General features: G+C 41.6%; 1 protein-coding gene across 1 annotated transcript in view; it reads left to right on the top strand.

Annotated features, from left to right (window-relative positions):
- The window catches only part of gdap2 (ganglioside induced differentiation associated protein 2), a 43,117-nt gene that overhangs the window by 15,243 nt on the left and 12,407 nt on the right, over nucleotides 1-15,467 (top strand). Inside the window, exons 6-11 of the mRNA XM_079253905.1 lie at nucleotides 4,874-4,950; nucleotides 6,099-6,258; nucleotides 10,166-10,316; nucleotides 10,614-10,690; nucleotides 12,250-12,326; nucleotides 13,175-13,314. Of these exons, the coding sequence (XP_079110031.1) occupies nucleotides 4,874-4,950; nucleotides 6,099-6,258; nucleotides 10,166-10,316; nucleotides 10,614-10,690; nucleotides 12,250-12,326; nucleotides 13,175-13,314 (682 nt within the window). The remainder of the gene's footprint in view (nucleotides 1-4,873; nucleotides 4,951-6,098; nucleotides 6,259-10,165; nucleotides 10,317-10,613; nucleotides 10,691-12,249; nucleotides 12,327-13,174; nucleotides 13,315-15,467) is intronic.

Here is a 15,467-nt window from a genome sequence, read left to right as displayed (position 1 = left end):
GGGTGGGGGGTCGGCTTGTGCCGGGGGGGGGGGGGGGGGCTGGGCTGACCTGGACCTGCCGCTGCGGCGGCGGGCAGGTACGTGCTCTGGTGCCTGGTTGCGACCCTGGGACTTGTTGAGTGGGGGGTGTTTGATAGTGTGGATGGGATGTGAGTGTGTATGGAGGGATGTGTGTAGGGGGTGTGCGTTGAGGACTGGTGGCGGTACATAGGTATGTGGATGTGTGTGGGTGGGGAAGTGTGATGATGCATGTGTGGGGGGGGGTGTCGTGGTGTCTGTGGGGGGGTAGTGCCGTGTGTGTAGGGGAGTGGGGTGATGCGTGTATGTGGGGAGTGGCGGTGGTGCATGTATACGGGTGTGTGTGGGAGGGGGGAGGGGGGGCGTGCTGTCTGTGTGTGTGTGTGTGTGTGGGGGGGGGGGGGGGCAGGGGTGTATGTATGGGGGAGTGGGTGGTGCATGTGTGTGGTAGGTTGGTGGATAAGTGTAGATATGATGGATGGGAGTGGGGGAGATTTGGATGTGACGTGGGGGTCAGGAGGATGGTTTTAAGGGTGGGCTGAACGGGTGGCTGGGTGGACCTGAATGTGTCCGGAAGTGTGTGTGTGTGTGTGGCTGTAGGTGTGTGCTGAGACAGTGTGAAGTGCCGATGTGTGGACAAGGGGGGACTTCATGTCCCCAGGTGGGGGTGTCCTCTGTGAGTGAGGGGGCGGTGGACAATCGGTCTGGGATTCCCCTTCTGCCGCCCCGCCTCCTCTTTGTCCTCGTGCCCCCCTTCTGCATGTGGTGAGTTGGTCCCCTCTTGGGTCGGTGATGACTCTCTGGTTAGAGTCGCCGAAGGCTCTGGTTATGGGGATGGCTGTCCCCGGCTTGTCCTGGTCCTTGGGGGGCCCTGGGAGTAGGGGGCATGCCTAGTGCTGCGGGCGGCTCACCTTCTGGAGGAAAGCTCACTTTCCTCCAGACTTAAATCCCTCAACCCCTCTTCCTCCCCGCTCCCCATCACACACAGGCAGGGTATTGGGAGGTGTGCACGTGGCGCTGGGTGGTGAGAAAGGCCATCAAGGTGGTCTTGATCGCTGCACCCAGCCTCGGCTCACCTCCCAGTTTTAATTACACTTAGACACCAAACACCAAAACACTGACGACTCACATGATTAGGGGGAAGAGCATGCGGTGTATGGTGGGCGGGGCTGCTTAGGTGGACCCTCTCCCAACACCGCGTGGCACTTCCCTCAATTTTAATTGCAACTAATACATACTTCACAATCAGTCATAAGCGGGGGGGAGGCAGGGACGATAGGGTCTTCTCATGCCCCTGCTCTCGGGGCTTTACTGGGGGGGGGGGGGGGGGGGTACGGGTGGGGGAAGAGTGCCGTCCATTAGGCCTAAGTCTGGGCTGGCCTGGCTGTAGGAGGGTTGTCGCCGGCCCTGGGGGGGTGCTGGGTTGGCTGCATCTGTGGGGTGGTGGGGGGGACGCTGGGAGTGGTGGGCGGTAATTATGGGGGCCCTGATCGGGGCCATCCTGTCCTCTGCCCCCTCTGAGGCATCTCACATGGGACATGATGGAGGGGTGAGGTGAGGATGTGTGGGAGTGGGTGTATGGGGTTACAGATGGATGGTGGGATGGCTGGGGGGGGATTAGGGTTGGGGATATAGGTGGGTAGGGGATAGGGATGTGTGAGGATGAGTAGATGTGTGTGTGGAGGGGTATGTTGGCGCGTGGGTTGTATTGGGGTGTGCCTGTGTTGGAGGAGTGAGGGTATGTGTGTGTGTGTGTGTGTGTGTAGGGGGGGGTGTATATGCGGAATGGGATGTGTGAGTGAGGGTGAAGTTTGGAGGGGGGCTGTGGGTGGTGGAGGGGTGTTTGGTGGGGCATGTGTGGTTGGGTAGAAGTAGAGGGATGGGGTGGCGGGGTGTGAGTGTGTGTGGGGGGGGTGAGCGTGTGTGGGGGCGGGGGCGATTGGGGTTTGTGTGACTTGGTATGGGTGAGTGAGTAGAGGTGGGGTGGGGTTGTGTATGTGATGGGAGATGTGTGTGGATTGCGGAGGGGTGTGTGGATGGGGGCTGAGAGGGGAGTGCGTGTTGGGGGAAGGAGAGTATGCATGTATATGTGTGTGTGGTTTGGTGGTGGGGGGGTGGTGTCCTGTACCCGGGGGCGCAGCTGGTGCGCTGGGGTGCGACCTGGCTGCCGCTGGGTGGCGGTCTGGGGATCCTGGTCCTCCGTCGGTGTGGGCTGTGCCCTCTGCCTGCGGGGGCGGGGGGCTGCTCTCGGGCTCTTGGGGCCCTGGGGCCTGCGCTCTGTCTGCCCTAGGTGGCCGGTGCCCGGCGGGATCGGCCCTTGCCGGCCTGGGCCTGCTGGGGCCTGTTCCCCCTGACTGCGGGGGACTCTGGTTGGGCACCTCCTTCGCCACCTCCTGGGCAGATGCATGGCTGGCTCCGGAGTGGGGTGGTTGGGGTCTGTACCTGGGGGTGACTGTCGGTTACCCGGGTCTCTGGGTTCTCCTGGCCTTCCTCTAGCTGTAGGCGGGCGGGGTCACATTGGCATGATCACTCTTCTCTAAACACGTTCCACTCTGAATGTTCTGCATGTGTCACAGTCACTGAGTCATCCAGCAAGTTTATTCACTAACAGCAGGTACCTCTCTTTCTGTCTTTTTGACTTAACTTGCTAGTTTCTGGTCCTCATGATTGTCAACGGTTTTGTTCTCCACGAATCTAGAGTTGGCTTGTGTGGGTGTATATATTTATGTGTGTGGGTGGGTATGTGTGTGTACTTATGTGTATGTGTATGTATGTATGTGTATGGATATGTATATATGTATGCATATGTGTGAGTGTATGTGTATGTATGTATATGTATGTGTATGTGTGTGTACGTGAGTATGTATATGTGTATATATATATATATGTGTGTGTGTATGTATGTGTATATGTATGTATGTATATCTATCTTTATGTATGCATGTATGTGTACATGTGTGTGTATGCATGTGTATGTATGTGTATATGTATGTATGTATGTATATATGTATATATATAATGTATGTGCGAGTGTATATACATATATATGTAGGTGGGTATGTATGTGCATATACATGTATGCAATGATCTCTTTCTTTTGTTTTTTTTTTTTTGTTTTTTTATGTTCTCTTTCTGCCCCTTTCCTGTCCTTTCCGGTCGGGTCCAGCAGCATAAACTCTGTAATACAAGCTATTATCCAAAACAAATTGAAAAATAAAATAAGAATCAAGAAATACAAGGGGATCATTACATCTACAAAAGTTCCCCTTGGCAAAATAAATTTGCTCAGCAGAACACAGCATCCAGAACATCAGTCTGCTTGCTTAAATGCTGGACAAGACAAAAAAAAAAAAGAAAAAGAAAAAAAAAATGCCTTGGCTCAAAAAAGGTTGAAAAACACCTGGATAGAAAACTCAAATATGTCTGAACATGTAAAGATGCTCAAATAAAGATGTGAAAGCAGAAGTCCAGAAACAGGAGTTAATGTCTGTGTCCAAGCTTAAGGTACTGGTCTCACCTCATCGGAGGTGGTGAAGGTGGTGGTCGGAGAGGGTGTGGCCTGTGTCTGTGTGTATTTGTCTCATCTTAATGTTCCTGTGTTGTGTGTGGATGAATGTTGGTGGATGGGGGTGGGGAAGTTTAAAAGCATTGCATCTTCAACTCCCTTGTCAAGCCACACACATTGATGTTTGTAGTTTACCTTTTTTTTTTTTCTGAGCGAATGAATGAATGAAGGAAGCAGAAGGCATCACTAACATCTGAGCAGAGGGACAGGAGGTTCCAGTGGGGCTAAAGAGAAGCTGCATGAAAGTGATAAATCAGAAATCTGACCTGGACAAGAAGACAGTGAAACTTTTATGTCTTGCAGCTGCAATGAAACATGTTAAAATGTCAGAAGAGAACAATTAGAGTTCCCCAATTATTGGTGATGGGAGATTATGTCACATAAAGGAGCAGTCATCACAGACTCCTTTTCTCATTCCATCAATACAACCGAAGTCTGGCGATGAACTCGTGTCAGGATGACAAAAGAGCATTTTGCTGCAAAGCGAAGCGTTGAAACTTTTCCCAGGACAGACATCTGCTCAGCGGCATGGCAAGCAGCCTGGATCTCAATGTGATTTGTTTTAATTTATGAAGCAAACATGAGGAAAAAGAATGGTCAGTGGCAAGTTAATGCAGCAAAACAACCACAGAACAAGGAAGTTGGAAAGTTTGTGAAGCCCTCAAAGAATCCAGGATGTCAGAAATAAAGGAAAACTGAAGAAAAATCCTGTTTTTGCAGCACGATCGCATCATATTCTGACCTGGAAAAAACAAATGGCCAACAATTACACTGATTTTATTCAACTTCTTACATATGTTTAACATAGCCAACATGTTAAATTATTAACAAAATAGACGCGTTGTTTTTTCAATGATAAATTTAAATATTGGTAAATAAATGAGCCGCCTGAGCGTCCTTCAGGCGCAGCGATGCTGCAGGTTTTTACAGCATAGCATGCTGATCTGAGAGGAGTCTCATCGCTAGAAATACATTGAGACTCTGTTGGCATGTCACACATGCTTCCGTTAATGCAAAAATCATTTATGCAAGGTGCAGCTCTGCCGTCAGAGCGTTGCTTAGCTCGCAGTAGCAGGTTTATTTCAGCTTTAGTCCAGCTTAAATGTAAGCAGCGCTCTGTGCTGGAATCAGAGGAAATGACATTAAAGCTTCAGCTTGTTCTCGCTTCAGATTTTCTGGATTATTTCAGTTCAAAGAAATCCTTTTTTTTTTCTCCTGGATGCACCTTTGTGATAAAATAAATGGTCTATTTTACGTCAGGTAATTGTGTCCGTGTCGATGTGTTTACAGGAACAGTTCGCCGGTTCCTGGAGAACCATGGAAACAGCATTGAGACGGTGGTGTTTGCAGTGTCGGAGGCAGAGGAGGTTTGTTTGACCAGAAGTACTTTGCAAGCAGTGAAATGGTGAAACCGAATTTATCGTTTTTGTTTGGACAGATTTAATCTTTAGTTTAAAGATTAAATTCATTAATGTCACTTTAACCCTTATATGCATGAATTAATAAAAAACAATTTTTTTTTTTTAAATACAGTATTTTACTTCCACAGACATATGGAATGATACTTTTTTGTTTATTATATTATTAATATATATTATTTTTATTATATATTATATTATTATTGCTATTATTAGATTTAGTATGATGATGATTTATTGTTTATTTTTATGTCTTCTATAAAATATTTATAAGTAATATATAATCACAATTATATAATGTAAGGCACTGTAAGATTTGTCTGCATCATTTTCTTTTCCTGTTTTTTAAAACGCTCATAATATATTTTATATCATATAAATATGTATATTATTGTATATCATACATATATCGTAATGGACTTGGGGTTGAAGATGCCATGACATACCTGCTCCAGAGAGCACACTCTCATCTGGACCATTCAGGCAGCACTCTGATGGTCATGTTCTTTGATTTCTCAAGTGTTTTTAATACCATTCAGCCTGATGAATGCTCATTTATGTAGCTAGGCTATTACTTTTTATAAAATGGTTTGCATTACGAGTTACTTGTACGAGCTGTCCGGTCCCTGTACGACAGGTGTCAGAGCTTCATCCACATTGCCGGTAGTAAGTCGGATTAGTTTCCGGTGTGGGTTGGACTCTGTCAAAGCTGCCCTTTATCACCGATTCTGTTCATAACTTTTATGGACAGAATTTCTAGGTGCAGCCGAGGTGTTGAGGGAATCCGACTTGGTGGCCTCAGGATTGGGTCCCTGCTTTTTGCCGCAGCATTGTCTCCACTTTTCACGTCTCTCTTTCCATCACGGTTTCCATGATGTTTCTTTCATTTGAACACATGCAAAGTGACAGAAATAAGATTTAATTCACTAATTAAAAGAAAAGCTGAAAAACTGTTTACAATCTGATAATGTTTTATTTGGTAGAGGAAGCACCTTGTTTGCTGACTCAGCGTTTTTCTTAAAGGCCCTCATGAAGGTCAGAAACTTGACTGTTGTATTAATATCCTGAAATTTGAGTTCTCGTGTGTGTTCTTTCAGGCTGCGTATAAGAAGTTGCTTCCCCTGTACTACCCTCGCTCTGAGGAAGAGGAGAGGGCCTGCCTTCCTCTCATCCCAGCTGATATCGGCAACTCCGAGGGCGAGCCTGTCGTCCCAGAGAGGCAGATCCGCATCACAGAGAAACCAGGCACCCTGGAAGGTATTTTGACATCAGACAGAAACGTATAAAGGGCTTGGTTATTTATTTAGAAAAGAAGATGTAATGTTTTTTCAGGCGGTTGATGTTAAAGTTAAAGTTTGGTGTTTTCAGCATCCAAATTCTCTCTGGCTTTAAAAGTTCCCAAAACAAGAACACAGAACACATGCCCGATTTGGAACCGCATCCCCCTTCGTCCCTGTCCGCTTTGTTTACAGAAGAAGTGGAACGTGTGTTGCTTTGGTTCCTCTGTTGAAGCAGCTCGATATTACCTGGAAATCGAAACTCCACTATGAGGATAATTATAGCAGTTGTTATCGGGGCAAAATGGTTTATTTATCTGTGGGTAAACAGTTGTTTTTGGGTTTTTTTTTCTTTACTGGCCTGTAATTCCCTCATAAGACCACACGGTTCACTGGTCATCCAGTCATTCTGCCTGCCAGCTGCCACATATAGTCATCTACATCATCAAATACACCGCAGTGACGAAGGTCAGGGTGTGGATTAAATATTAATAAGAGCAATGTTTTAATTCTGGTGTTTAATGAGACAGTCGGAGGTCATGGAAAAAGTGAGGAAGATCATTTTGTAACTGGGTCAATGGAACATCTGGCACTCTGAATCATGTAGCTCACACTCTTAGCCTTACACACTTCACACACTCCTGACAGACAGACAGACAGACGTGTTTTCCACAGTTTCATCTGCATATTCTGAAGAGTTTCAGCTGGTGACCTACAGGCCTTTTGTTTTTATTTATTGGTTGTTGTGAGTTCTTATAAAACATATCACAACACGTTTATTTATGCAGCACTTTAAAAATACAAGACATGTTTGAGCAAAGTGCATCACGAGTAAAACACAGGACAGAAATAATAAACAGTAAACAAACAATACAATCAGGAGACAGTAAAAGCTAGGGGTGGGGAAACCGAATAAAAAATTAGTATTTTTTGTTTCACAATTATACTTTTTTTTTTTTTTTTATGTTTTTTTTTCTTTAAATAAATAAAAATAATCCATTATAAAATTTGTCATTTTTATTGTTTTTATTGATCTTTTTTTCTTGTCTTCTTGGGCATTATAGTAGCAGAATGATGGTCGGGCTGCTGGGTTGTTTTTTCTAACTGAAGCCAAGAAAAATGACGAGCAAAAAAAAAAAGTTTTATACATTTTTTTTTTTGTTTTTAATCTACAAAAGTCTGCAATATCGTAGATTGTGAGAATCGCAAGAAAATCTGAATCGAATCAAATTAAATCAGGACAAAAGCGTATCGTCACAGCCCTAGTAAAAGCTGTGTTTAACTCACACTGGTGCGAAAAGCCAAAGAATAAAAGTGTGTTTTCAAAGAAGGTTTAAATCATCAACTGAAGAAGCTCGTTTTATTTGTAAAGGAAGATGATTTAAATGATTTTGCTTAAAAATAGCACAATAACTTTAAACGAAAGTTTAAGACCACTAAGAAATGCAGGGATATGATCCTGTCTTGTTTTATTTTTTGTCTTCATAGAATTTATTTCGAACTAAAAAATAACAAACTTTAAAACAGAACAAATAATCATTACAACAAACAAAGCAAGCTTCTTAAGTTCGAAAAGGGTCTTAAAGAAGTTGAACACTTATCTGGTCCAATCCCCCCCCTCATAAATAATACCCTAACATTATACAGGATCTCTGAAAATGAATGGACATTATTTTACATTACAATAAAACTTAAATAGTGGTAAGACACACAATAAATCATAATATACAATATATTTTTATTATAATTGTTTCTGCATTAGCAACTCAAAACAAAAGTTATCTGAATGCATTTTACAGATCAGGACTCCGTTTAAGTTTAATTAAATGCAGGTTTCTTTAGATCCACTCATAACCCACTTCAAATCAGTCTAGTATTATGGCTTTAATAACATTATTAATGAAATAAGTAGATGGAATATGACTGATTTTAATTATCCGACCTGACTCTGTTACACATTTATCATGCAAGTTTCCTTTTTAAAGACACAAACTTGAAGCGTATTTAAATGAATGACTCAGAGCTATGCTGTTTACTAACATTTGTAGCATTATTACAACAGAAAGACGTCTTAACTTTTCTGCTTGTACGGAGGAGGCACAGGTCCTCAGCAACAACGCCAGGAGAAGAGCGCATGTAAAGGAATGGATCTTTTATGTCTTTAGTCAGCTTCCTGATTGTTAACTGAGCTGCTTGTTTGCAACTCAACCTGAGTTCATCTCTGAAATGATCCGATTGGACAGCAGGTATGATCAACCTGATTTACAGCTACCCTTTAGGGAGTCAGCAGTTATTTACTCTCCTGCTGGAGGCTGGAATCACCAGTTTCAGGGAAGTTTTAGCACCTCAGCTGCAGAGACTTCTGTCAGCGTTTTTCCATCACCTGTAACCACTTATCTTCCCTGCCGAGGAAATCTGGCTTCAAGTCTCCAAGTGTGGAATTCCTCTCTTTGTGCCAATTTGGCAAAACTTCCGATTAAAACTGACACGTACCATTCAGGCAACCTGCAGTTACTTTGACTCACCCTGAAACCACGACGAATGTGTGTGTGTGTGTGGGTTTATGTTAGGACACATTTACCCACTTCATACTCCACTGATGCATGAGTGGGTCCCAGTGGCGTTACAGGCTTCCTCAGCTAGAAGAAAGAAACTTAATCTCTCCAGCGACTTCTAAGCTGGATGTGTCGAGACAACCTCCAGGGGAAGTGAGGTTTTAGACCTTGTGCTCACATACCCAAAGCACCGCAGGTCACTCCTTTTGGATAGAGCAGCACACCAGCTAATGTTGGGGTTGAAGTAGAGCATCGCGGCTGCTGACTGTGGCAGAAAGTTACAGTGAAGCAAAGTGCTTCATGTGCTTGTTTCACATCTAAGTTACCTTACAATATTCCATCCTACACTATAATATTTCAACCCCGCCGTCACTTTTCCTGAAGGTGTAAATATTGCACATTTAAAAGCATGATAGGCTTGGTTTAGGTGGGGAAGAGCTGACAGGGCTGTTAGGGAGGACTTGAACCAGGAGAGCTACTAAGTAACAGTAACTCTAATTCTAATTCTCTAAAGATTATATGACCAACATGTCAGTGCTAAATTAGGAAGAAGAAGAGTATCTCCAACTCTTCTTCAGGCCTTAAGCGCTCCACTCGCTGTACTTTGTATGACCTCTCTAATTTACCTTCCCCAGGCTTTTGCATGCTCTGTAAATGTTAGGCTTTGGTGAGTTGGACTGTGGATTTTGCTCCAGCCCATGTGTCAGGGAGTGTTTGTGGTTTGCATGTGGAGCTTGTTGCCTGCATTGAACTGGAGTGTGATGTCTGCTGGTGTGATGCTTCAAAGCGGGGAAATCTGGCTTCAGAGCGTGGAATCAAACCAAGCAGGCTCCCTGTGATTAAAACCCAATGACAACACGCTCATGTGGATGTTGGTAAAAATGTGTCCAAAATGTGCGGTAGTAGGGAAACAGAATTGAAGCTGAGGGTACTGTTGATTCAGTTTATTGGTTCATTAGCATAATTTGTATAAATTAACATAAATAGATGTCATGTGTGCTTATTGGTCAGGATCCTGTGTAGTAAAATGAACAAAGTTCACTGGTGCAAATGTGACGATACATTTAAAAAAGTCAAGATTTGGAATTAAAAACTACATTAGAATCAAACTTTAAGTTGTTAAACTTTTTATTTTTATTTCCCAGAAGAGCTTCAGTATGGATCTGGTTTGTTTGTACACTTGCATGATGAAGGACTACTTTGTTTGAACAGGTTGCTGTGCTGTCAAATCTGTCCTGTGTGGATCTAACCTCGCAGTGACTCCTGAATCCATTCAAACTAATCAGTTCGATCCAAAGCTAATAAACAAAATCTATTTATTTGCTTTTCCAGATGATTGCGAAGAGGAGAGCCTGGAACTGGATCTGGGTCAGGTGGGGAATCATGCCTTCGCCAGGATGGAAGGCGATGTGGACAAACAGCGGAAGCTGATCTTGCAGGGCCAGATGTCAGAGGCAGCCATGCAGAAACAACACCAGAGAAAGTAAGAGTCCACAATCAGCTACAACCTAGCAAAAACCACTTATGGAAAGTATCCCAGATGTGCTCCGAACAGACCAACAGAATGATGGTGAACCTTTTAGTTTTTACACATTAATCATTGACTGAAAAATAACTTTCCTGCTTTAAACTTGAACCAGATGTTACATAGAAGTAAAGTTTCTTTAAAGCATCAGTCTTGTAATGCATGGCCACACTGCAGTTATGGTGTGTATTCAGCTGAGTACCCACACAATGAAGCATAAAATGTGTTTTTTTTATTTTGTTTTTGATCCTGCAGCTACAGTCGCTGGCTGGGCCGAGCGAGAGCGGAGGATCTGTCGGACATCGCTGCTCTGAAAGCCTTATATCAGACCGGTAGGTGTCTGTGTGTGATGTCACAGAGACTAGTGGTATCTTAACAGCTTAAAAGGTTGCTTGTTTGGCTGAAAGGTGGAGTACATTTATCTGTTTTCTCATCTTTATTATTTAGATTAAGTCATACATTATAAATTATCTAATTTGATAAAATAAGTAAGGTAAGATTATTTTTAAAAATGTCTTTCATGTGCAAAACATTTTAAAGTGCTTTAACATAAGGCGTTAAAGGCATCACTGCAGAGTGCTGATGAAGCTTTTTAAACCTAATTTTAAAAACAAATTTTTAAAGAAATTAAAGAGAGAAAAAGCTAAATGAATGTTCCAGTGTGAGGAATTAAGAGTTGTTTTGATAAAAGGCAGTGGCAAATATAAATTTGATTTTAGCCGGTTTAATTTCTGTCCTTTGCAGCTGTAAGGTGCAGTTGTGTGTTAAGGTGTTGCTGCGCAGCTTCAGCCTCATCATGATGCATTTTATTCAAAAATGTTTTGCTTGATGTCTCGTCTAAAGTTGTTTTTGACACCTCAACACCTCTGTGTGACTTCTCTTGTCAAATTATAGTTAAAAACTTGAACTGTTATCAAACAAGGGAAGGTACTGTGAACTTTTTCTGGTCTTAAATGTATGTAATGGATCAAAAATTAAATTATTAAGAGAAAGGATTCTTCAAAAAGCCTCTTCTCTTTCTCTTTTTAACTTATTATTATCATGACAAGCAACCTCTACTGAACATGAAAATATCAATATTTAATATTTATATTTTATAGAATAAAAATATGAATATTTATTAGAGGCATACACATAATACAAAGTTTTTGTACTTTTCTTTTTTCATTCACCTCAAAGCTCAAAAGTAAAAATGAATGAATGCTTTTATCTCTGTTCAAAATCCAAAAGTTAAATCATAGATTTACAAAAAATTCATCAGTCAGCAACCGAAAAGGAATAGGCTGAAACCCAAAGGCTTGTTTTCGGCTCCTATGTCATCATTGAAAGAAATTCACAATAAAACGTTAGTACTAAAACATCACAAAAGAAAAAATCTAATTTCATTATGACCTTTTATAATATTAGATTTTAAAACATGGTTTTTTTTCTTTTTTAAATGACCAAAGAATTACACATTCCTTGGTCATTTTCAAGAAGACTTTAAAATTTAATGTTATAAAAGGTTATATTGAATTTCAAAGTCTTCTTCTAAATGATGTTTATGCAGTAAAACAAATAATCTTTCTTCACCAAAATGTAAAGACTTTCTTTTTCTGGTCATGCATCACGAACGACAGGCTTGAGTTCACATTTTGGCAAAAGCAAATTGTGTCTCAATTTCATCCAGTAACCTGAGAAGGGAAAACATCCATTTTAAATGCTTTCAGATGAAACTCTGCTCTCTGGAAAATTCCACACGCATTATTTAGTTCAGGCAAAAATCTAAATACATCAATCAGAAATAGTTCAAATTAAAATCACAAAGCATCTCATCAGAGTTGTGCAGACTGAGCTGTTCAGCTCATCGCAGAACCATGTTTACCATGTTTAAACTGTGTGTGTGTTTTAGGTGTGGACATGTGTGGCAGGACGGTGGTGGTTGTGGTTGGACGAAACATCCCAGTGACCCTCATTGATCTGGAAAAGGTAACAATAACTAAAACCACTCAGAACGCAGACCTGTGCAAAGCCACTGTAGATGATCAGCATTACTTTTCATTTTGGAGGTTTAATAGTCAAATCATCTCCATCTCGCCAAAGAGGAAAAAAAATTCTTTAACAAATCCGATTAGTGAAAATCGATCACTTGTTCCTCATTCAACGTCTGAGATTTCCTGACAATTTCATTAAAATCCATCCATATCAGTCTGAGTTGTGTTGCAAACAGACAGACACACAGACAGATCCATGACCTCTGCCTTGGCAGACTAAAAAAAGACATTCTGAAATGAAACATTTCCTCGATACGGGTCAGAATTTACTTCATCTTTTCATCTTTTATTAACACACGTGATTATCATTGTGTGTCTATTGTTAGCTGCATATTTTGAGCATCTGTGTGAGATTTGTCACTGTGTGCAAAACGTGCACAGCAACAAAATACAAATGTTTACGATCAGGTTTCTACAAACAACGTATGTATCTTCATCTAACAATAAGACAAATACTGCAACCTGGGGAGAAGTGTGAGCCTGCAGCAGTGAGGTCACAGCAATGTTGACCTGATCCAGCAGATCCACCACATCTTTCTGTTCCTGAAACCACATTTATCACACTTCCTCCTTGTTATGATGACATAGGACACGCTTTAAGATGCACAAACAGCTTTACTGAAAACCTACTTTCTCCTATAAAGACTCGTATAAACAAAGTGGACGAACAAAAGAAACACATCTGCTGTGAGTGAAATTAGACTGAAACTGTCAAAGAGTTGGAAAACTCGCAGGACTATAAACGTGTACGCCGGCTTGAATTGTTTGTGTTCTTGTGTGCAGGCACTGTTGTACTTCATCCATGTGCTGGATCCCATCACAGTGAAGGATTATGTGATGGTTTACTTCCACACCCTGACCGAAGAGCACAACCATCTGGATGCAGACTTCCTCAAAAGCCTCTACGAAATTGTCGATACAAAGTCAGTCTGACATGTTGCACTCACTGTTAAATGCATGTTGGGGGGTGTATTTGGTAGTTTTGTGCATTTTTCTTTTCAGGTTATTAGTTATTTTCATTCCAAACACAAGCGGAGTGAGGTTAGACATTAGCTTAAATTACTCTGCTCTCTCACCCATCTGGAGCTGCCAGATACAACTCATGGTATTAAAACATACTGATAAAACAGCTGATCGAGGTGGTGAGAAAGTACCAACATATTCAAATGTGGCATTAAAACACTCGGACCCAGCCGCGTGCACGACCCGGCTTTAGGCAGGAGAGCAAACTGCCCTGGACACACTAATGATCATTTAAATGTGTAGGCAGGTAAATGCCAGCTTAATCTAGCACAATCAAGTTTGTAAGACACCAATATAAACTTGCAACGGTAGCTAAATTATCCAGTAGCAGCCCCCAGAATATTTAACTTTGTATAACATCACAACCAGGAGCGAATGTTGACGTTTTTCCTAAAAAGAAAGACATGAAGTTTAAGCTTCTTTAGCAGGTTCATCCTGCCGGTAAGAACGTCATCCAAGTGAGAGCGAATCATCAGTTCACTAATCCTTTTGAACGTACGTAGGTCATCGGCATCGTGCAGTAACGTGAAAAGGCAGCTTCACGATCTGCCTGTTTATGTAAATTATTTTATATGTGGAAACGGACTGCGCATGTGCAAACACACATTGTTGCATGATATGAAGGAGAAAAGGCAGAGCATTCATTAGAGGGTGAGGCTGGACAGTCATACAGAGAGTTACTTGTGCAGCTTCTCTGCCTGGCCAGAAGGAGGAGCTGTTGAGTCTTTTTTTTTTTTTTTTTTTTTCTTTTTAGCTACGAAGAGCACTAAATGTGATCACTGTTAAATCGATACCAGCTTTAGGAAATTACCATCTTAAAGATGATATTAAAAATATTTTACCTTGGTCAGTGAGAGTTCTAATGACAACTATTGCGGATTATTTTTGGAATATACACACACGTAGTTCAGCGAGTTAAATCACTGTAATATCACTCCGCTACGGGCGTCACCGTAGCAATGCTTTAATCAGCTGGTTCAGATAAGGTGTCTTTTAACAAGAAAATGAGAGAAACAATCTGCAGCTTGACAGCGGTTGTTTAGCATAAAAAGTACATAAAGGACAACATGAAATAGTTCCTATACTTTAGCATATTAGCAAGTGTTGTAAAAAAGAATTTTTTTATGAAATGTTTGCTGTGTGGGACCACGGTATAAGCAGATTAAACAGCTCGGATCTGTGCATTACATGGTTATAATGCACTCTGTAACGCGTCATGGTGTTCTCAATCTCCGCGTTGTGTATTATTCTATTCTATTCTATTCTATTCTATTCTATTCTACAGTCATTTCGCAGATGCTTTTATCCAAAGCGACTTACATATGAGAGAGAACAACACAAGCCTGAAATCAAACAGTAGAGGACATCGTAGGAATGTGCATTATAACCATGTAATGCACGGCTCCTCATTGTTTGATCTTTACTTATAAAAGAAATTGGAAAATATATAAACTATTAAAGTGGAATAATTCCATTTATGTCTTTCTGCCTTGGATCGGCACTGCCTAGAGTGACTGCACAGCACTGGGCCTGACTGGATCTTCCTCTGACTGAACTGACCTCTGCAGCCTCTATCATGTTTAGAAACTATTTAATGGAAATCTGGTGGCCACATCTGGAAGAGAAAACCTTAATTCTGTTATGATGTAGTGGCTGCAGCTGACCTTTGATTACATGCTTCAGCGTTTTGATGGTAGGTAGGTTTTCTGTGTGGAATCTGGTGAAACTCCTCTTGATTTTTTTTTTCTTTGCAGTGCTGAATAGTACTGCACAGTGGTACATATTTAAAGACAATTTTTTTTTTTTTTTTTTTTTTTTAGACCCTTTAAAATTTTAGTCATTTTTTCTCATCAGTCAACTTGATAATGGTTTAAATGACAAAGCCAAAAATGTTTTCTTTCAGTGTTTTGGTCATTTATTAGAAATAAAACAGACATTGTATTTACATGAAGTATTCAGATATTTGTTATAATGCTTGTAGGTGAATCTGTGGTTCACCCCTTTTCTACTGGGAATATCTTTCTGGAGATGAAGGGCCTTTTTCAGACATGAA

The sequence above is a fragment of the Telmatherina bonti genome (genome assembly GCF_933228915.1).
Source record: "Telmatherina bonti genome assembly, chromosome: 15".
NCBI lineage: Eukaryota > Metazoa > Chordata > Actinopteri > Atheriniformes > Telmatherinidae > Telmatherina > Telmatherina bonti.
The sequence above is the reverse complement of the archived record's forward strand: the minus strand, read 5'-3'. Positions and strand labels throughout refer to the sequence as shown.